This window comes from Ahaetulla prasina, chromosome 17 (assembly GCF_028640845.1).
Source record: "Ahaetulla prasina isolate Xishuangbanna chromosome 17, ASM2864084v1, whole genome shotgun sequence".
Lineage (NCBI taxonomy): Eukaryota > Metazoa > Chordata > Lepidosauria > Squamata > Colubridae > Ahaetulla > Ahaetulla prasina.
Genome location: NC_080555.1, coordinates 10334176 through 10355930, shown reverse-complemented (window position 1 = coordinate 10355930; position 21755 = coordinate 10334176). Strand labels below are relative to the sequence as shown.

Sequence of the window (21755 nt, the reverse complement as noted above, 5' to 3'; positions counted from 1 at the left end):
AGATCCGAAGGAAAAGATGGCTTCCCTGACAGGCCCTGGATGTTTGTGTCTTTAGGTTGTGTCGTAATGGAATGTGTTTGTTTTCTGTCTTTGGGGGACAGGGATGCCTTTTAACCAACTTGGGACGCTGGCTGGAAGTAAATACTACAATGTGGAAGCTACCTATTGCTACTTGCGCTGGTAAGTGTGTCTCCTACGGAAAAGAAACAATTTCTAAAAGGCAACTGCCCTTATTTTACTAGTCTAAAGAAAAGAAGAACTACGGGTGTGACAGGATAGCAGTCTTCCGGTGTTTGAGGGGCTGCCCCAAAGAGGAAGGGGGTCAAATTATTCTCCAAATCACCAGAGGGCAGGACCAGAAACAACGGATGGAAACTAACCAAGGAGAGAAGCAACCTGGAATTGAGGAGCAACTTCCTGACACTCGGGACAATTAAGCAGTGGAACTGCTTGCCACTAGAAGTTGTGGGAGCTCCATCACTGGAGGCTTTCAAGAAAAGAAATTATGCTGGCCGGTGCGCATAAGCTGGTCTTCAGCTTTCCGGCACATGCATGCGCGCCAAAAACCAGAAGAGCAGCTGGCAGTGGCGCGCGTGCCCACAGAGTGGGCTCTGCATGCCACAGGATTGCCATCATGGGTGTAGGTTTTCCTGCTTGAGTAAGGGGCTGGACTAGAAGACCTCCAAGGTCCCTCCCAGCTTTATTGTATTCATACTTACGGCATGAAAACCTCTCTGTCCAGTAGACCATGCCAGCTGGCGATGGAGGGCTACTGGGCTGTGTTTTTTTCTCCCATCTCTTGTGCCCCCAATAAGGCAACGCGATGCAGGGAGCGAGTGTCCCCTTTCTTCCCCTCTCCATATTGTCAGGATGGGCAAGATCATTCTTGCTTTTCCGCTTGGGCAAAGGACTGGACCCGAAGACCTCCATTCTCTATGGCTCTGCTATTTTGTGATTCCTTTTTAGGGAATTGAGGAGAGTATGTTTGAGGTCAGATTGGGTGGAACTGATGGGATGACTGGCGGAGGATGTCCTTCTGAACCTGAGCTTCTCCGTTGCTTTATTGGTGTTTCTCAAATTTAAGATATCTGGGCTTCAGTTCCCAGAATTCTCCAGCCAGCATAGGGGAATTCTGGGGGTTGAAGTCCAGACATGTTAAAGTTGCCAAGATTGACAAAGATTTGATTTAGATCATGGGTCTCCAACCTTGGCTGGACTTGAACTCCCAGCTTTGCTGTCTGAGGGACTCTGGGAGTTGAAGTACACAAGTCTTAAAGGGATCGAGGTTGGAGACCCCTGATTAGATGAAAAGCAAAATTGGGGATGAAATAGAGCTTGACTCATAGAAACTCTTGCCGAGTAGCCATTGCCTTTTTTTTGGAGGAATTGTTTTATTCCCAGCTCACGTTTCCTAAACAGAAAGGTGGCAGGTAGAGTTAGATTCGTATAACGCCTGGCAAAGGTTAGCGATGTGGCATTCGTAGCCTCCAAAGTACGTGGATCGTTTTTCTGGTGGCCTCCTTAACTAAATAGAATAGAATAGAATAGAATTTTTATTGGCCAAGTGTGATTGGACACACAAGGAATTTGTCTTGGTGCATATGCTCTCAGTGTACATAAAAGAAAAGATACGTTCATCCAGGTACAACATTTACAACACAATTGATGATCAATATATCAATGTAAATCATAAGGATTGCCAGCAACAAGTTATAGTCATACAGTCATAAGTGGTAAGAGATTGGTGATGGGAACTATGAAATGATTAATAGTAGTGCAGATTCAGTAAATAGTCTGACAGTGTTGAGGGAATTATTTGTTTAGCAGAGTGATGGCCTTCGGGGAAAAACTGTTCTTGTGTCTAGTTGTTCTGGTGTGCAGTGCTCTATAGCGTCGTTTTGAGGGTAGGAGTTGAAACAGTTTATGTCCTGGATGTGAGGGATCTGTAAATATTTTCACGGCCCTCTTCTTGATTCGTGCAGTATACAGGTCCTCAATGGAAGGCAAGTTGGTAGCAATTATTTTTTCTGCAGTTGAACAATGAACAAGAGTTCTGGTGAAATTTCAGCCTTCTTGTTTTTGTTTTTTTTTAAACAAAATTTACACCTATGACCTAGTCCAGCATTCTTGCAGTGGCTTCCATGACCTGGAACATGGTTTCTCTGAAGAATGTAGGCTTGGTTGATCTCAAGATTCCCCTTAAGGGGTACACACTGAGCATGAACTAGTTTCTATGTTTCATGAGCAGACAGGCAATTTTTGTGGAAGGGGGAGAAACTAAAATCACCAAGGTAAAACCTTGGAAAAACCTGGAAATAAGCGCTTGGCCTTATTATTTTGGGGCGTGTGGAGCAAAACGGCTCCTCTTGCTGTCTTACCTGATTTCCAGCTCTGTCTCCCTAACCCTAACCAGAGAAAATTGTGGGGACTGGCTGCGCATGCGCTTAAATATTTCCAGGGGAGGGCTTATTTTCTGGGGAGGTCTTATTTTTGGGGAAACACGGTAGAGGGAGGAAAGGAAGGAAAGAAGGAGGAAGGGAAGGAGGGAGGAAAGAGGAAAGGGGGGAAAGAAGGAAGAGATAAGTTTGAAAAAGGAAGGGAGGGAGGAAGGAAGGGAGGAAGGAAAGGGAGGGGAAGCAAGGAAAGGGAGGAAGGAAGAAGGAAAAAGGACAGGAGGGAAGGAAGGAAAGAAGGAGGGAGGGAGAAAGAGGTCTTCTGCGAATAAATTGATAAATTGCAGCGGCTATTTATTCTGACCTTTCATTCTGTGTTAAACATCTTGTTAGGAGGAAGGGAAGGAGGGAGGGAGGGAAGGAGGGAGGAAGAGAGGAAAGTGGGGAAAGAAGGAAGAGATAAGTTTGAAGAAGGAAGGGAGGAAAGGAAGGAAGGAAGAGCGAAGGAAGGGAGGGAGGAAGGAAAGGAAAGGAAGGGGAAGCAAGGAAAGGGAGGAAGGAAAAAGGACAGGAGGGAAGGAAGGAAAGAAGGAGGGAGGGAGAAAGATGACTTTTATTTATTTATTTATTTATTTATTTATCACATTTTTATACCTCCCTATCTCCCTAGGGACTCAGGGAGGTTCACAGGCAGATAAAAAAGATACATATAAATACAAAATAAAATAACACTTAAAAAACTTATTCTACATGGCCAAATTTTAAAAACAATATAAAATAACCCATTAAAACCAATATAAATTTAAAATCTAATCCAGGCCTGCGCAAATAAATAGATGTGTTTTAAGCTCGCGGCGGAAGGTTCGGAGGTCCGGAAGTTGACGAAATCCTGGGGGGAGTTCGTTCCAGAGGGTGGGAGCCCCCATAGAGAAGGCCCTTCCCCTGGGTGTCGCCAGACGACACTGCCTAGCCGACGGCACCCTGAGGAGTCCCTCTCTGTGAGAGCGCACGGGTCGGTGAGAGGTATTTGGTAGCAGCAGGCGGTCCCGTAAGTAACCCGGCCCTATGCCATAACTTCTGCTAATAAATTGATAAATCGCCGCAGCTATTTATTCTGACCTTTCATTCTGTGTTAAACATCTTGCTAGGAGGAAGGGAAGGAGGGAGGAAGGGAAGGAGGGAGGAAGAGACGAAAGTGGGGAAAGAAGGAAGAGATAAGTTTGAAGAAGGAAGGAAGGAAGAGCGAAGGGAGAGAGGAAGGAAAGGAAGGGGAAGCAAGGAAAGGGAGGAAGGAAGAAGGAAAAAGGACAGGAGGGAAGGAAGGAAAGAAGGAGGGAGGGAGAAAGATGACTTCTGCGAATAAATTGATAAATCGCAGCCGCTATTTATTCTGACCTTTCATTCTGTGTTAAACATCTTGCTAGGCACAAGATGTTTAAAAGAGAATTAAGGCTATTACTTGGAGAATCCGATTGAGAAAGTAATTTTTCTCCTCCCCGGACTTCCTTCCCCTGTTTAGCATTCAGTCGGAAGTGTCCTTTGAAGGCGCTTACGGGAATCTCAAGCGCCTCTACGACAAGGCAGCCAAAATATATCACCAGCTGAAGAAATGCGAGACCCGGAAGCTGTCCTCAAGCAAAAAAAGGTGAGAAGGCAGCGTCCATCCATCCATCCATCCCCTTCCCCGCCCCCAGAGGCCCTCAAGAATGACTCGGCCTCCCGTTGGCATTCAAAGGCGGATGCAAACTGGAATGGCCAGTCACTCATCGGACGGACAGCTCTCACTGTAGTTGGGCCCAAACCTGTTTAAATCTGCCATTTTCTGACTCTCTTTCATGGCTTTAAGACGTCGCTGGAGGATGCAGCGCTGATACATTCCTTTCTTTCTGTCTGTCTGTCTGTCTTCCTTCCTTCCTTCCTTCCTTCCTTCCTTCCTTCCTTCCTTTTTTTGCAGTGGTTTTCAAACTTGACAACTTTTAAGATGGGTAGAGTTGAAGTCCCCTTACCTTAAAAGTTGCCAAGGATGGAAAAATCTTGAGGAAAAAAAGACAAATTTGAAAAATACTGCTTTAGAGCAGGGGTCTCCAACCTTGGCAACTTTTAAGACTTGTGGACTTCAACTCCCAGAGTGGGCTGAGCAAAGCTGGCTGAGGAACTCTGGGAGTTGAAGTCCACAAGTCTTAAAAGTTGCCAAGGTTGGAGACCCCTGCTTTAGAGCTTAAAGTAAAACCAATCCAGCTTACCCAGTTGGTTTGTTGTTGTTGTTTAATCAATTTTTAATTTTTTTTAATTGGATTTTTTTAAAATTTAAATCGGATTTTTTAAAATCAAATTTATTTTAATCAAATGCTCTAGGAGTAAAATTCCATCTAAAGATAGTTTTCTACTTAAGATACATTAATTAGTTTATTCAGCATGAAATGGAGCTTAGTTACGTAGCATGAGGGTGTATATTCTGCAATATTGGGACTGTTAGTGAGTCAACCATGCGTCAGATAGAAATGATAATTATGATTTAAATCGAGTTGATTTAAATCAAGCCTTTTTACTAGTGTTTTAAATCGACTTGATTCAAATGAAATCCACCCTGCTCAATGATATTGGGAAGTGAGGTTGAAGCTTCTTTTAACCAACTTAAATTTGTTTCTGTTTTATATCCTTGGTCCTTGCTAGTGCTAGACCAGGGGTAGTCAACCTTTTTATACCTACCGCCCACTTTTGTATCTCCGTTAGTAGTAAAATTTTCTAACCGCCCACCGGTTCCACAGTAATGCGCCGTGTATCATCATCTGCGCATGCCTCTCGCGCATCGTGGATTGGGTTTGTGGGGGCGGCTACCAGCTCTGCTTGTCTGTTACAGCTGGGTGGTGTGGGGGGAGATGGGCGAGCTATTCTGGGACGAGGCTCTTTCGTTTGCTGTCGTACTATAATGTCATTTAGTTTCACTTACGTAACATGAACTAAACTTATGTTCGGGCGACACAAATCGTATATTTTCAGAAATTTAAATGGTCACGGGGAATTTTATGAAAACCTAATGAAAATGTTTTTAAATAATGCTATGAAATTTTTTAAAAAGTCAATTAAATTAAAAAAAAGGAAAGTGCTTCAATATCGGACAAAACCCCTACCGCCCACCATGAAAGCTGGAACGCCCACTAGTGGGCGGTAGGGACCAGGCTGACTACCACTGTGCTAGACCATAGCATAACAAGGAAGCCCTGGGGCAGTTATCTTAGATTAGAGGTGCCTTGGACAGCCAAAGTTTTGCTCTAAGAAAACCAGCTTGTTCGGCAAGCCCTTGGTACTTGCAAAGGTGGACAGTTAGTCCTCGCAGTTCATTTAGTGACCGTTCAAAGTTACAACGGTGACTTAGGACCATTTTTCACACTTAACGACCGTTGGCAGCATTCCCATGGCCACAGGGTCAAAAATTCAGACAACTCGGCAACTGGTCCATATTACGACGGTCGCAGTGTCCTCTTTGACGACCTTCTGAGAAGCAAAATCAACGGGGAAGCCAGATTCCCTTAACAGCCCTCCTCCTAATTGAACGACTGCGGGGATTCACTTAACAATGGTGTCAAGAAAGGTCATAAAACGAAGCAAAATTGGCCAAGTGTTCCCTCCAGTCATTTCCCCCCCCCCCCTTGGCAAAAGCAAACGAGCGAAAAATTCACGAGGTTTGTCTGACTTGTATCAAAACCTACTAAATGAGTTGGAATGGTGTAATGTCGGGACTGCTCGGCAAACACTCCCGAAGGGAAAGGGTAAGGAAAGAAGAGTAAAGAAGGAAGAAAGTAGGTAGGCAGGTGGGTAGGGAGGAAAGAAGGGAGGGAGAAGAAAAGATAGGAGGAGGAGAAGAAGGAGAAGATAGAGGGTTAGAAAGGATGGTAGTGAGAAGTGGGAAAGAGGAGGGGAAGTAGGAAAGCGAGGAGAAGGTGGTGGGGGAAGTTTAAGAAGGATGAGAAGGGAAGAAAGGATTAAAGGGGGGAGTGGCAGTCGAGCAGCCCTGACTGAGTATAATTTGAGTATAGGACTGATTGTTGGATAAGTGATTGTATTGTACACTGGTCAAATTGTGGGAATTATTATGGAAAAATAAAAATTTTGCAAAAAAAGGAAAAAGGAAAACCTACTAAATGCTCCCTCCCCCTGTTTTTTCTTCCCCACCGTCTCCAATTTGGCAGGTGCAAAGACATTAAAAGGTTACTGGTGAGCTTCATGTATCTACAGAGCCTCTTTCAGCCAAAGAGTAGGTAAGTCTAGAATGTGAAAACTTCTCATGCCGTAAACGCACTTATTTAAGAAAAATTTCAACAGTGGCCTTCTTTGGTGGACGCGTTGGGCTGGTCTGCTCCGCAGCAGACTTCTGCGCGCCCTGCATGGCATAACAGCTGCCACCCTAATAGCAACAGCACTTAGACGTATATACCACTTCACAGTTCTTTACAGCTCTCTCTAAGCAGTTTACAGAGTCAGCCTCTTGCCCCCAACAATCTGGCTCCTCATTTTACCCACCAAGGAAGAAAGGAAAGAAGGAAGGAAAGAAAGAAATAAGGAAATGAAAAGGAAGGATGGTTGGATGGATGGATGGAAGGAAGGAAAGAAGGAAGGGCAATAACACTTAGACTTATATATCGCTTCTAAGTGCTTTCCAGCCCTCTCTAAGTGGTTTACAGAGTCAGCCTCTTGCTCCCCAACAACCTGGGTCCTCATTTTACCCACCAAGGAAGGAAAGAAGGAAATAAGGAAATGAAAAGGAAGGATGGATAGAAGGAAGGAAATGAAAAGGAAGGAGAATGGATATTGAAAGTTTCCAATTTGGCTGAGATGGCTAAAATTTCAACCTTTTTGAAAGACAGTACTCAAGAAAAATATTTAAATGAATGGAAGAACTGGATTGATTATATTCAAAATAGATATCAGATTAAGAAATTTCGGATTGCCTTTGAATGAAGGATGTTGTTTTTGATTTTAATGGAAGAAGTCAGGTTATGTGGGAGAGAAGGATTATAATTGTGTTAGATTTTAAAAATTTAATGTATGATTGTTTGTTTAATGAACTATACCTTGTGTTTGCTCCAGGAAGTCGGGGGGGGGGAAGGGGGTTTTGGAGGGAGGGGGAAGGTGGGGAGGGGAAAAAAATTTAATTGTTGTTTTAAAACTTTTTCAATTAAAAAAAAAAGAAATGAAAAGGAAGGAAGGAAGGAAGGAAGGAAGGAAGGAAGGAAGGAAGGAAGGAAGGAAGGAAGGAAGGAAGGAAAGGCAATAGCACTTAGACTTATTTACTGCTTCACAGTGCTTTACAGCCCTCTAAGCGGTTTACAGAGTCAGCCTCTTGCTCACCAACAATCTGGGTCCTAATTTTACCCACCAAGGAAGGAAGGAAGGAAATAAGGAAATGAAAAGGAAGGATGGAAGGAAGGAAGGAAGGAAGGAAACAGGATGGAAGGAAGGAAAGGCAATAGCACTTATATACCGTATATACTCGAGTATAAGCTGAGTTTTTCAGCACGTTTTTTGTGCTGAAAAACGTCCCCTCGGCTTATACTCGGGTCTATACGGCTTATACTCGAGTTTTTGTTTTTTTTAAGCCCCTCGGCTTATACTCGAGTATATACGGCTTATACTCAAGTTTTGTTTTTTTTTCCTTTTTTTCACATTTTACCGGACGGCGCGGGGAAGCCCTGCCGGTGCAGTGAGAGGGCGGGGCGGGGGAGCCGCCAGCCTTCTCAGCTGAGGGAGGGAGGGTTTCCCCAACTGGTAGGTGCCTCATTTCCCACCCTCGGCTTATACTCGAGTCCCCAGTTTACCCCAGTTTTTGGGGTAAAATTGGGGACCTCGGCTTATACTCGGATCGGCTTATATTCGAGTATATACGGTAGCACTTCACAGTGCTTTACAGCCCTCTAAGCAGTTTATAGAGTCAGCCTCTTGCTCCCCAACAATCTGGGTCCTCATTTTACTCACCTCGGAAGGACGGAAGGCTGAGTCAACCTCGAGCCTGGTGAGATCTGATTACAGGCAGCCGGCAATCAGCAAATTACAGGCAGCCGGCAATCAGCAGAAGTAGCCTGCAGTACCGCAATCTAACCACTGGCGCCACCACAGCTCAATAAATTAGATGCTATGCTATTAATGATACCCTGTGTCAGACCTGCCCCCCTCCGATCCCTTCAGGAAGAGAAACCCTCGACTCCCATTTGGTTGAAGCAAAAAATACTTGTACTAACCAATCTGACGTCGTCGAGATGTTTTGGGAAACAGTGAGGTGTTTAGCCTGGTGATCTTGCAATTGTAAGATTGCAAATTTGTGTGTGTGTGTGTGTGTGTGTATGGATGCTGTGGGCTCTTTGTTCAGATGCTGTGGGCCATGTTTCAAGATTGTTTCCCCTGACATATTCTGGACATCGGCTTATTGTGGCTTTGCCGTGAGGGCCCCTGTTCAGATTCTCACACCTTCCCCCTGTCTTCTACACAATTGTGGCTGTCTCCTGGTTGCGACAAAGCTTGACTTTGCGCTTCGACCCTCTGCCTTTTCTCTCCCCTCAGTTCTGCCGACTCGGAGCTGACCTCCCTCTGCCAGTCGGTCCTGGAGGAATTGAACCTCTGCCTTTTCTACCTGCCCTCTTCACCCCACCCGAGCTCCACCACAGAGGAGGAGGAGGAGTGGGAGAACGGCTGCTCCTTCCTGCCAGACCTGCTCATCTTCCGCATGGTCGTCATTTGCCTGATGAGCGTCCACAGCCTCAAGAGGGCAGGTAAGTGGCACACCTGGCAGGTTCAGAGCCAGGAGGCTCCGGGTGCCAGATAGATAGATAGATAGATAGATAGATAGATAGATAGATAGATAGATAGATAGATAGATAGATAGATAGATAGATAGATATTTCTTTCTTTTTCTTTCTTTATCTATCTATCTATCTACCTACCTACCTACCTACCTACCTACCTACCTACCTATCGCCCCTTCCTATTATCTCTCTCTCTCTCTCTCCCTACCCTCCTTCCTTCCTTCCTTCTTTCCTTCCTTCCATCCATCCATCCATCCATCCATCCATCCATCCATCCATCCCTGTCTGTCTGTCTGTCTGTCTGTCTGTCTGTCTATCTATCTATCTATCTATCTATCTATCTATCTATCTATCTATCTATCTATCTATCTACTTCCTATTATCTCTCCCATCTACCTACCTACATCTCTGTCTCTCTCTGTCTTCCTTCTTTCCTTCCATCCATCTTTGTCTGTCTCTCGGTCTATCTCTCTCTCTCTCTCTCTCTCTCTCTCTCTCTCTCTCTCCCCTTCTTATTCTCTCTTCCCCATCTATCCTACCTACCTACTTACCTGCCTATCCTTATTATCTCTCTTCTCCATCTATCCTACCTACTTACCTACCTATCTCTCCTTCTTATTATCTCTCTATCTTCCTTCCTTCCTTCCATCCATCCATCCATCCATCCATCCATCCATCCATCTATCTATCTATCTATATCTTTTTCCTTCCTATTATCTCTCTCTCTCTCTATCTTCCTTCCTTCCATCCATGTCTGTCTGTCTGTCTCTCCTTCCTATTATCTTTCTCTCTTCTACCTACCTATCTCTCCTTATTATCTCTCTCTCTCTCTCTCTCTTCCTTCCATCCATCTATCTATCTATCTCTGTCTCCCCCTCTCTCTGTCTCTCATCTATCTATCTATCTATCTATCTATCTATCTATCTATCTATCTATCTATCTATCTATCTATCTCTTATCTATGTTATCTATGGAATTTCTAATAATAATACACACTTATATTAAGTTATAATCTGTCATTGTTCAATTATTTCATATTTCCTCTTATTTTTATTATATACTTAATTATTATACTTATTCAATTATTCCATATTTCCTCTTATTACTTTTATTTTATTTTATTATATACTGTATACACTAATATTCCCCCTTCTCTTATTTCTATCGCTTATTCTAACTTTTAATCACGTCACCCTTTACTAAAAAGTGTTTTCTTTCTATCCTACCTAACTTCTAGTCGTGTCACTGACCTAAAAAAAAAAAGAGAAAAAAGAACAACAAGAAAGAAAAAATATCTATCCATCGTCTCTTGCCCGCTTCAATACCTCAATTGCTATGCTTTTTTTGACTTGCCTCCCAAATTCCTCTCTTGAATCTTTATCCCTGTCTGTGTCTGCTTCTTGGCTTTGCAATCTAGGTATTTCTCCCTTGTGCGTTTTTTTGAACGGAGTTGTCGTCTTTTCTGAATTTGGTGTAACTGTGGCTGCTTCTCATTTTCTTTGCAGGCTCCAGACAATACAGCGCAGCCATTGCCTTCACCCTGGCCCTCTTTTCACATCTGATTAACCATGTCAACATCCGCCTCCAGGCCGAACTGGAAGAAGGAGAGAACCCAGTTCCAGCCTTCCAGAACGACGGCACCGGTAAGGACATGCATCCCCTGGAGAGCTGCCCCTTGGGCGGCTCATCTCTTGATCCTGGGGGCAAAGCAGATGGGGTCATACCAGAGCCCCCCCCAACCCAGCTCTTTAGGAGCAATGCACAGAGAAATTACATGTCCAAGAGACCAACACGTTGCCTAGTTGACTTAACAGGTTGTGTTTCTGAGTGCTAAAGGCAACATAGCGTATTTTTCGGAGTATAAGACACACCTTTTTTTCTCCCAAAAAAGAGGGTGTAAATCTGGGTGCGTCTTATACTCCGAATGTAGCCCCGCCCAGCTTCTGAAATCCCCAAACGGAGGTTTCAGATGCTGAAAAACGAAGCTTCAGCAAAAAAGCCCCTAAACAGAGCTTCAGAAAAGAAGCCTCCAAACAGAGCTTCAGAAAAGAAGCCCCTAAACAGAGCTTCAGAAAAGAAGCCTCCAAACAGAGCTTCAGAAAAGAAGCCCCCAAACAGAGCTTCAGCAAAAAAGCCCCTAAACAGAGCTTCAGAAAAGAAGCCTCCAAACAGAGCTTCAGAAAAGAAGCTCCTAAACAGAGCTTCAGAAAAGAAGCCCCCAAAAAGAGCTTCAGCAAAAAAGCCCCTAAACAGAGTTTCAGAAAAGAAGCCTCCAAACAGAGCTTCCGCAAAAAAGCCCCTAAACAGAGCTTCAGAAAAGAACCCCCCAACCAGAGCTTCAGCAAAAAAGCCCCTAAACAGAGCTACAGAAAAAAAGCCCCTAAACAGAGCTTCAGAAAAGAAGCCCCCAAACAGAGCTTCAGCAAAAAAGCCCCTAAACAGAGCTTCAGAAAAGAAGCCTCCAAACAGAGCTTCAGCAAAAAAGCCCCTAAACAGAGCTTCAGAAGAAGCCTCAAACAGAGCTTCAGCAAAAAGCCCCTAAACAGAGCTTCAGAAAGAAGCCCCAAACAGAGCTTCAGCAAAAAGCCCCTAAACAGAGCTTCAGAAGAAGCCCCCAAAAGAGCTTCAGCAAAAAGCCCCTAAACAGAGCTTCAGAAAAAGCCCCTAAACAGAGCTTCAGAAGAAGCCCCAAACAGAGCTTCAAAAGAAGCCCTAAACAGAGCTTCAGAGAAGCCTCAAACAGAGCTTCAGCAAAAAGCCCCTAAACAGAGCTTCAGAAAAGAAGCCCCCAAAAGAGCTTCAGCAAAAAGCCTAAACAGAGCTTCAGAAAAAGCCCCTAAACAGAGCTTCAGAAAAAAGCCTCAAACAGAGCTAAACAGAGCTTCAGAAAAGAAGCCCCCAAAAAGAGCTTCAGCAAAAAAGCCCCTAAACAGAGTTTCAGAAAAGAAGCCTCCAAACAGAGCTTCCGCAAAAAAGCCCCTAAACAGAGCTTCAGAAAAGAAGCCTCCAAACAGAGCTTCAGCAAAAAAGCCCCTAAACAGAGCTTCAGAAAAAAAGCCCCTAAACAGAGCTTCAGAAAAGAAGCCCCCAAACAGAGCTTCAGCAAAAAGCCCCTAAACAGGCTTCAGAAAGAAGCCCCCAAACAGAGCTTCAGCAAAAAAGCCCCTAAACAGAGCTTCAGAAAAGAAGCCTCCAAACAGAGCTTCAGCAAAAAAGCCCCTAAACAGAGCTTCAGAAAAGAAGCCTCCAAACAGAGCTTCAGCAAAAAAGCCCCTAAACAGAGCTTCAGAAAAGAAGCCCCCAAAAAGAGCTTCAGCAAAAAAGCCCCTAAACAGAGCTTCAGAAAAAAAGCCCCTAAACAGAGCTTCAGAAAAGAAGCCCCCAAACAGAGCTTCAGAAAAGAAGCCCCTAAACAGAGCTTCAGAAAAGGAGCCTCCAAACAGAGCTTCAGCAAGCCTAAACAGAGCTTCAGAAAGAAGCCCCCAAAAGAGCTTCAGCAAAAAGCCCCTAAACAGAGCTTCAGAAAAAGCCCCTAAACAGAGCTTCAGAAAAAGCCTCCAAACAGAGCTTCAGCAAGCCCCTAAACAGAGCTTCAGAAAAGAAGCCCCCAAAAAGAGCTTCAGCAAAAAAGCCCCTAAACAGAGCTTCAGAAAAAAAGCCCCTAAACAGAGCTTCAGAAAAAAAGCCTCCAAACAGAGCTTCAGCAAAAAAGCCCCTAAACAGAGCTTCAGAAAAGAAGCCCCCAAAAAGAGCTTCAGCAAAAAAGCCCCTAAACAGAGCTTCAGAAAAAAAGCCCCTAAACAGAGCTTCAGAAAAGAAGCCCCCAAACAGAGCTTCAGAAAAGAAGCCTCCAAACAGAGCTTCAGAGGCTTTTTCTTTTCTTCTTTTCTTTTCTTTTCTTTTTGAATTTTTTTTTTGAATTTTGTCTTGCCCTTGGGTGCTTTAGAATAGAATAGATTTTTTTATTGGCCAAGTGTGATTGGGCACACAAGGAATTTGTCTTTGGTGCGTACGCTCTCAGTGTACATAAAAGAAAAGATACCTTCGTCAAGAATCATAAGGCACAACACATAACGATAGTCATGGGGTTACAAATCAGCAACCGGGAAACCATCAATATCAATATAAATTGTAAGGATTACAAGCAACAGAGTTACAGTCGTAAGTGGAAGGAAATGGGTGATGGGAACGATGAGAAGATTAATAGTAGTGCAGATTTAGGAACTAGTTTGACAGTGTGGAGAGAATTATTTGTTTAGCAGAGTGATGGCATTTGGGAAGAAACTGTCCTTGTGTCTAGTTGTTCTGGTGTGCAGTGCTCTATAGCGTCGTTTTGAGGGTAGAGGATAGAGAATAGAATAGAGTAACAGAGTCGGAAGGGACCTTGGAGATCTTCTAGTCCAGGGGTCCCCAACCTTGGTCCCTTTAAGACTTGTGGACTTCAACTCCCAGAGTCCCTCAGCCAGCAGCAAAGCAGGAGTCTCCAACCTTGGTCCCTTTAAGACTTGTGGACTTCAACTCCCAGAGTCCACAAGTCTGGGAATTGAAGTCCACAAGTCTTAAAGGGACCAAGGTTGGAGACCCTTGTTCTTGTCCAACCCCCTGCTCAAGCAAGAGACCATATACCAGTGATGGCAAATCTTTTTGGCACCGGTTGCCCAAACCGGAATGTGCATGCATACACATGCATGTCCGTGGGTGCACATACCAGAGTACCAAACACCAGCTGGCCAGTGCACACATGCCTGGGTTTTTTTTGGCCATTTTTCAGGCCGTTTTCCTGGCTATTTTTCCAGCTCTTTTCCGGCGCCCGCGAAGACCAGCTGGAAACCAGAAAAGCAGTTGGCAACGGCAGGTGCCCACAGAGAGGGCTCTGCGTGCCGCCTCTGGCACGCATGCCATAGGTTCGCCACCACGACCCTGTACCATTTCAGATAATTAGCTGTCCAATCTCTTCTTAAAAAGCCTCCAGCGTTGGAGCATTCGCAACTTCTGGTGGCAAGCAGTTACCCTGATTAATTGTTCTAACTGTCAGGAAATTTCTCCTTCGTTCTAGGTTGCTTCTCTCCTTGATTAGTTTCCCTTTTTGGGGGAAGGCCAAGAGGGTGGGGTGGGTCTCACGGCGAGGGATGTGATGTTCCAGAGGGAAGAAAAATCCCTTCTCCCTGGACCCCTCCGGATGGAGTCCTTGACCAATATTATTATTATTTATTATTGTTTAAATTTATATACCGCCCTTCTCCCGAAGGACTCAGGGCGGTTTACAGCCAAATAAAACAAACATATAAACATATAAAAGTTAAGAGCATTATTAAAAAAACTTATTCAAATTGGCTAACACTAAAATCCAATACAATTAAAAAATTAAATTAAAAACTTCATTTAAAAGCCATTAAAAGCCCCATTAAAAACTATCAGGCCAGCCCTGCACGACGAAACAAGAATGTTTTTAGCTCGCATCTAAAGGTCAGGAGGTCAGGGAGCAGACGTAACCCTGTGGGTAGCTCGTTCCAGAGGGCAGGAGCCCCCACAGAGAAGGCCCTCCCTCTGGGAGTCACCAGTCGACATTGCCTGACGGACGGCACCCCAAGGAGGCCCTCCCTATGGGAGCGCACAGGTCGATGGGAGGCATTTGGAAGCAGCAGGCGGTCTCATAAATAGCCCGGTCCTAAGCCACGGAGTGCTTTAAAGATGGTAACCAACACCTTGAATTGCACCCGGAAGACCACCGGTAACCAGTGCAGCCTACGCAGGAGAGGCGTTACGTGGGAGCCTCCAGTTGCTCCCTCTACTACCCGCACAGCCGCATTCTGGACCAGTTGGAGCCTCCGAGTGCTCTTCAAGGGGAGCCCCATGTAGAGAGCGTTGCAGTAGTCTAGGCAATAGGGTCCGTAGCAGGGTCCCTTCCACCGGAATGATTGATGGCTCAGTTCTGGGGAGGGGAGGTGGCAAGGTCCATTGTGTCTCTGGGATTTTGAGCTGCAGCTGTGTTTGGCTATCCCTGCAGAGGGCCCAGAGGGCCAGGAGATGGCAAACTCTGTCGAGAGAGAAACGGAGGCCGACCCAGCCAGCCACCGGGCCCCGGGGGAGCCACGGCAAAACGACAGCCAAAAGGGCAAGAAGTATTCGCGCCTGTCTTGCCTGCGCCGTCGCCGCCGGGCCCAGAAGGTGGACGAGAGCGACTTGAGCGAGGGCTTCGACTCGGATTCCAGCCCCGAGTCCACCAAAGCCAGCGGCGCCTCGGAGACGGGCTCCGAGAAAAGCGACGAGGAAGCCGAGGCGGCCTTCGACATGGAGACCGATTCTGACATGAACAGCCAGGAGTCCCGCTCGGATCTAGAGGACATGGAGGAAGAGGAGGAGGCTGAGGCCGAGACCGAAGGGGGCAGCGGCCAGCCTCGGGGTGTCAAGAATGGGACCAGGGGAGCCCCAGACTTTGTGGCAAGCGAAGGGGGTCGGCTGCCGGACTCAAAGGGCCCCAGCCTCCCCAAGACTGAACCTCCGGAGCCCGTGGCCAACGGGCCAGGCTCCTTGGGCGGAAGTGAGGCCAGCATCGCCAGCAACCTCCAGGCCATGTCCACGCAGCTCTTCCAAACCAAGCGGTGCTTCCGGCTGGCCCCCACTTTCAGCAACGTCCTTCTCAAGCCGGGCTGTGGGCCGCCCGCCCCGAAGGAGGCAGCAGGAGATGGCAAGCCTTGTGTAAACGGGGATGTGGAGAGGTCGGCCGCACCTGAGCCAGGTGAGCTGCCAAGAGGGTTGGTTGGGGAAGACAGACAGACGGAGGGGCAAGGAAAAGGGGAAAGCCGGGTTTATCTGCCTCTCGGGCAGGAGTGAAATGTAAAATTTGTTACTACCGGTTCTGTGGGCGTGGCTTGGTGGTGGTGGGTAATGTGACTGGGTAGGCGTGGCCAACTTTTTTTTTTTAACTCTTAAAAACATTTTTTCTACAACCTCTTCAGCCGAAACAATGCTTGTAAGAGGTTCTGACAATCCCAGTTGAGTTGCCTGATCGTCAGAGACTTTTCTTTTCTTTTAAAAGCATTTTTTTTTTTATTTTAAAAGAAAAAAAGCCTCTGACGATCAAGCAACTCAGCTGGGATTGTCAGAGCCTTTTAAAAGCATTTTTTCTATAACCTCTTCGGCCGAAGAGGTTGAGAAAAAATGCTTTTAAAAGGTTCTGACGATCCCAGCTGAGCCGCGTGATCATCAGAACCTTTTTTTGTTTTTTACTTTTTAAAGCGTTTTAAATCTCCATTCCCTCCCACTCCTGGGGGAAGGATACTGCAAAATCCCCATTCCCTCCCCACTCCAGGGGAAGTATATTGCAAAATCCTCATTCCCACCCCACTCTAGGGGAAGGATGCTGTAAAATCCCCATTCCCTCCCACTCCTGGGGGAAGGATATTGCAAAATCTCCATTTCCTCCCCACTCCAGGGGAAGGATATTGCAAAATCCCCATTCCCTCCCCACTCCAGGGGAAGTATACTGCAAAATCCCCATTCCCTCCCCACTCCAGGGGAAGTATATTGCAAAATCCCCATTCCCTCCCCACTCTAGGGGAAGGATATTGCAAAATCCCCATTCCCTCCCCACTCCTGGGAGAAGGATATTGCAAAATCCCCATTCCCTCCCCACTCTAGGGGAAGGATATTGTAAAATCCCCATTCCCTCCCACTCCTGGGGGAAGGATATTGCAAAATCCCCATTCCCTCCCCACTCTAGGGGAAGGATATTGCAAAATCCCCATTCCCTCCCCACTCTTGGGAGAAGGATATTGCAAAATCCCCATTCCCCCCCCCCACTCTAGGGGAAGGATATTGTAAAATCCCCATTCCCTCCCACTCCTGGGGGAAGGATATTGCAAAATCCCATTCCTCCCACTCCAGGAAGGATACTGCAAAATCCCATTCCTCCCCACTCCAGGGAAGGATATTGCAAAATCCCCATTCCCACCCCACTCTGGGGAAGGATATTGCAAAATCCCATTCCCTCCCACTCTGGGGAAGGATATTGCAAAATCCCATTCCCTCCCACTCCTGGGGGAAGGATACTGCAAAATCCCCATTCCCTCCCCACTCCAGGGGAAGGATATTGCAAAATCCCCATTTCCTCCCCACTCCTGGGAGAAGGATACTGTAAAATCCCCATTCCCTCCCACTCCTGGGGGAAGGATATTGCAAAATCCCCATTCCCTCCCCACTCTAGGGGAAGGATATTGCAAAATCTCCATTTCCTCCCCACTCCTGGGAGAAGGATATTGCAAAATCCCCTTCCCACCCCACTCCAGGGGAAGGATATTGCAAAATCCCCATTCTCTCCCCACTCTGGGACCAGCCAGAGGTGGCATTTGCCGGTTCTTTGAACTACTCAAATTTTTCCACTACCGGTTCTCCGGAACCTGCTGGATTTCACGCTTAGTTTTAACCATCCGTTTTTCTCTGCTCTAAGACGATGTTTCCGAGTCGGAAGAAAGCATTTCCAGCAGCAGATCCTGCCGGAACGAGCGCTCGCTCCAAGAGAAGCTGGAAATTATAAGTGGCGAAGGATTGCTGCCCACGGTCAAGGTGTTCCTGGACTGGCTGAGAACAAACACCGACCTCATCATCATGTGTGCGCAGGTGAGTGGCTCTCGGCTCCTGCGGAAGCCTCTCTCCCCCCCCCCTCCCTTTTGCTGCCTTGGGTTCAAATGTCCCAAAGATGTTGTGTTGTTGTTTTTTTCCCTTCAAGAGGCAACTTGGACTTTCTGGTTTTTCTTTCGAAGACGTTTCGCTTCTGATCGGAGAAGCTTCTTCAGCCCTGACTGGATGGTGGGGAAGGGAAGGATTGATATTCCTTGCAGACAGATGGTCATTTGCATCCTTTTAGAGAGCCCGTTGGGTTCTAAAGCTGGGTCAGTTCACAGGAATTACCCCCCCAAAATCAGGAATGAACTGGACTTGGTGGCAAAGTGTCGCGAAACATGGAAAAGAGCAACTTTGCAACCCTGAGCTGCAAATTTGAAAGATAGGTTGCGCTGGTGTGTATCAGATACATCCCAGTAGAGAATTGGATGCACTTTGTATAAGATTCATTCAATCAGAGCTGGAAGGGACCTTGGAGGTCTTCTAGTCCAACTCCTTACTTCAGCAGGAGACCTTATACCATTGCAGAGAAATGGTTGTCCAATCTCTTCTTAGAAGCCTCGAGTGATGAAGCACCCAAATCTTCTAGTGGCAAGCTGTTCCACTGGTTAATTGTCCTCCCTGTTAGGAAAGTTTCTCCTTAATTCCAGGTTGCTTCTCTCCTTGATTAGTTTCCATCCATTGTTTCTTGTCCTGCCTTCTGGTGCTTTGGAGGAATAGGCTGACCCCCCCCCCCTCTTCTTTGGGGCAGCCCCTCAAATACTGGAAGACTGCTATCATGTCTCCCCTAGCCAGACCCGAATCCTGCAACCGTTCTCCATATGTTTTAGTTTCCAGGCCTTTTAATCATCTTAGTTGTTTTTTTCTCTGTACTTTTTCCAAAGTATCAACATCTTTTTTTGTTAACGTGGTGACCAAAACTGGATGCAGGACTCCAGGTGTGGTTGCCTGGCTAAACTTTGGATGCCTGACAACACTGGTGAGTTTGCAGCATCCCGTAGTCACATGACCATTTTCTGCAGTGGCTTTGCTGAAAACCAGCATTTGCATTTCCCCCTCCCTTCTAGCCCTGATGATGTTCCCTAGTTGGGTCATGAAACTTCTGCAAGAAGACCACCAAGGACCCCTTCTCCTTTCTTTCTTTCTTTCTTTCTTTCTTTCTTTCTTTCTTTCTTTCTTTCTTTCTTCCTTCCTTCCTTCCTTCCTTCCTTCCTTCCTTCCTTCCTTCCTTTCCTTTCCTTTCCTTTCCTTTCCTTTCCTTTCTTGCTTTCCTTTCTTGCCTGCCTGCCTGCCTGCCTGCTTGCTTGCTTGCTTGCTTGCTTTCTTTCCTTCCTTCCTTCCTTCCTTCCTTCTCCTCCCCCTCCTCCTCTTAGCAAACACCTCTCACTTCTAGCACTAGTTGGGTCATGAAACATCTGCAAGAAAACCACCCAGCTCAGAGACCATCAAGGACCCCTTCTCCTTCCTTCCTTCCTTCCTTCCTTCCTTCCTTCCTTCCTTCCTTCCTTCCTTCCTTCCTTCCTCTTTCTTTCTTTCTTTCTTTCATTCTTTCTTTCTTTCTCCTCCTCCTCCTTCTCTCTGCAAACACCTCTCACTTCTAGCACTGATGATGTTCCCTATTTGGGTCATGAAACATCTGCAAGAAAACCACCCAGCTCAGAGACCATCAAGGACCCCTTCTTCCTTCCTTCCTTCCTTCCTTCCTTCCTTCCTCCCTCTTTCTTTCTTTCTTTCTTTCTTTCATTCATTCTTTCTTTCTTTCTCCTCCTCCTCCTTCTCTCTGCAAACACCTCTCACTTCTAGCACTGATGATGTTCCCTATTTGGGTCATGAAACATCTGCAAGAAAACCACCCAGCTCAGAGACCATCAAGGACCCCTTCTTCCTTCCTTCCTTCCTTCCTTTCCTTCCTTCCTTCCCTCCTTCCTTCCTTCCCTCCTTCCTTCCCTCTTTCTTCCTTCCTTCCTTCCTTCCTTCCTTCCTTCCTTCCTTCCTTCCTTTCCTTTCCTTTCCTTTCCTTTCCTTTCCTTTCCTTTCTTGCTTTCCTTTCTTGCCTGCCTGCCTGCCTGCCTGCTTGCTTGCTTGCTTGCTTGCTTTCTTTCCTTCCTTCCTTCCTTCCTTCCTTCCTTCTCCTCCCCCTCCTCCTCTTAGCAAACACCTCTCACTTCTAGCACTAGTTGGGTCATGAAACATCTGCAAGCAAACCACCCAGCTCAGAGACCATCAAGGACCCTTTCTCCTTCCTTCCTTCCTTCCTTCCTTCCTTCCTTCCTTCCTTCCTTCCTTCCTTCCTTCCTCCCTCTTTCTTTCTTTCATTCATTCTTTCTTTCTTTCTCCTCCTCCTCCTTCTCTCTGCAAACACCTCTCACTTCTAGCACTGATGATGTTCCCTATTTGGGTCATGAAACATCTGCAAGAAAACCATCCAGCTCAGAGACCATCAAGGGCCCCTTCTTCCTTCCTTCCTTCCTTCCTTCCTTCCTTCCTCTTTCTTTCTTTCTTTCTTTCATTCTTTCTTTCTTTCTCCTCCTCCTCCTTCTCTCTGCAAACACCTCTCACTTCTAGCACTGATGATGTTCCCTATTTGGGTCATGAAACATCTGCAAGAAAACCACCCAGCTCAGAGACCATCAAGGACCCCTTCTTCCTTCCTTCCTTCCTTCCTTCCTTCCTTCCTTCCTTCCTTCCTTCCTTCCTTCCTTCCTTCCTTCCTTCCTCTTTCTTTCTTTCTTTCTTTCTTTCTTTCTTTCTTTCTTTCTTTCTTTCTTTCTTTCTCCTCCTCCTCCTTCTCTCTGCAAACACCTCTCACTTCTAGCACTGATGATGTTCCCTATTTGGGTCATGAAACATCTGCAAGAAAACCACCCAAGCTTAAAAGAGCACCCAGAACCCCACTTTCTTACATCACAGCTAATTTAAAAAAACCAAACCATTCTTTGTGCTTTCTCTAAGGAGCAGCTCTGGGTTAAAAGCCACATTATTTGGGCCCTGAAGGATCTCCCACTTTATCCTCCCAATAATTTGATCCTGTGGCTTACGGTAGGAAGACGCAAACCTCGCGGTTGAAGCAAAGACACTAACGCCCTGGCGAGATCTAAAGCCACGGGTGTGCCCCAGTATTCAAGCTTCCCTGTTGTTTCCCACCTTCTCTCCTTGCAGAGTTCGCAGAGTTTATGGAATCGGCTTTCGGTCCTCCTGAACCTGCTTCCTTCAGCGGGAGATCTGCAAGATTCAGGTACCCACCTCGGAAGGACGGAAGGCTGAGTCAACCTTTAGGAGGGAGGGAGGGAGGAAGGGAGGAAGGACTAGCAGTAGCACTTAGACTTATATAGTGCTTCACAGTGTTTTACAGCCCTCTCTAAGTAGCTTACAGAGTCAGCCTCTTGCCCGCTAACAATCTGGGTCCTCATTTTACCCACCTCGGAAGGACAGAAGGCTGAGTCAATCTTGAGCCGGTCAGAATCGAACTCCTGGCAGTGGGCAGAATTAGCCTGAAATGTTCTAATCATTGTGCCACCATGGCAAGGAATGGAAGGAAGGAAGGAAGCAAGGAAAGGCAATAGCACTTAGACTTATATACCGCTTCACAGCCCTCTCTAAGCCGTTTACAGAGTCAGCCTCTTGCCCCCCAACAATCTGGGTCCTCATTTTACCTACCTCGGAAGGACGGAAGGCTGAGTCAACCTTGAGCCTGGTGTGATTCAAATTGCCAAATTTCAGGCAGCCGCCAGTCAGTAGAAGTAGCCTGCGATACTGCCCTCTAACCACTGTGCCATCGAGCCTCATATTCACTCATCAAGTGAATTTTACCGCATTTTATGACCTTCCTTGCCACAGTTGCTAAGTGAATCACCGCAGCTGTTAAATTAGTAACGCGGTTGTTAAGTGAATCAGGCTTCCCCGTTGACATTGCCCGTCTGTAAGAGTGAAAAATACAGTCGTA

At 46.2% G+C, this 21755-nt stretch overlaps 1 protein-coding gene across 3 annotated transcripts in view; it reads left to right on the top strand.

The window, feature by feature from the left end:
• SMG5 (SMG5 nonsense mediated mRNA decay factor) overlaps window positions 1–21755 on the top strand; it is a 67206-nt gene that overhangs the window by 23702 nt on the left and 21749 nt on the right. For all 3 annotated transcript variants that reach the window (XM_058160170.1, XM_058160171.1, XM_058160172.1), the window contains exons 7-14: window positions 102–180; window positions 3913–4038; window positions 6584–6652; window positions 8949–9157; window positions 10696–10833; window positions 15198–15929; window positions 17640–17809; window positions 20972–21047. In XM_058160170.1, coding sequence (XP_058016153.1) covers window positions 102–180; window positions 3913–4038; window positions 6584–6652; window positions 8949–9157; window positions 10696–10833; window positions 15198–15929; window positions 17640–17809; window positions 20972–21047 — 1599 coding nt within the window. The remainder of the gene's footprint in view (window positions 1–101; window positions 181–3912; window positions 4039–6583; window positions 6653–8948; window positions 9158–10695; window positions 10834–15197; window positions 15930–17639; window positions 17810–20971; window positions 21048–21755) is intronic.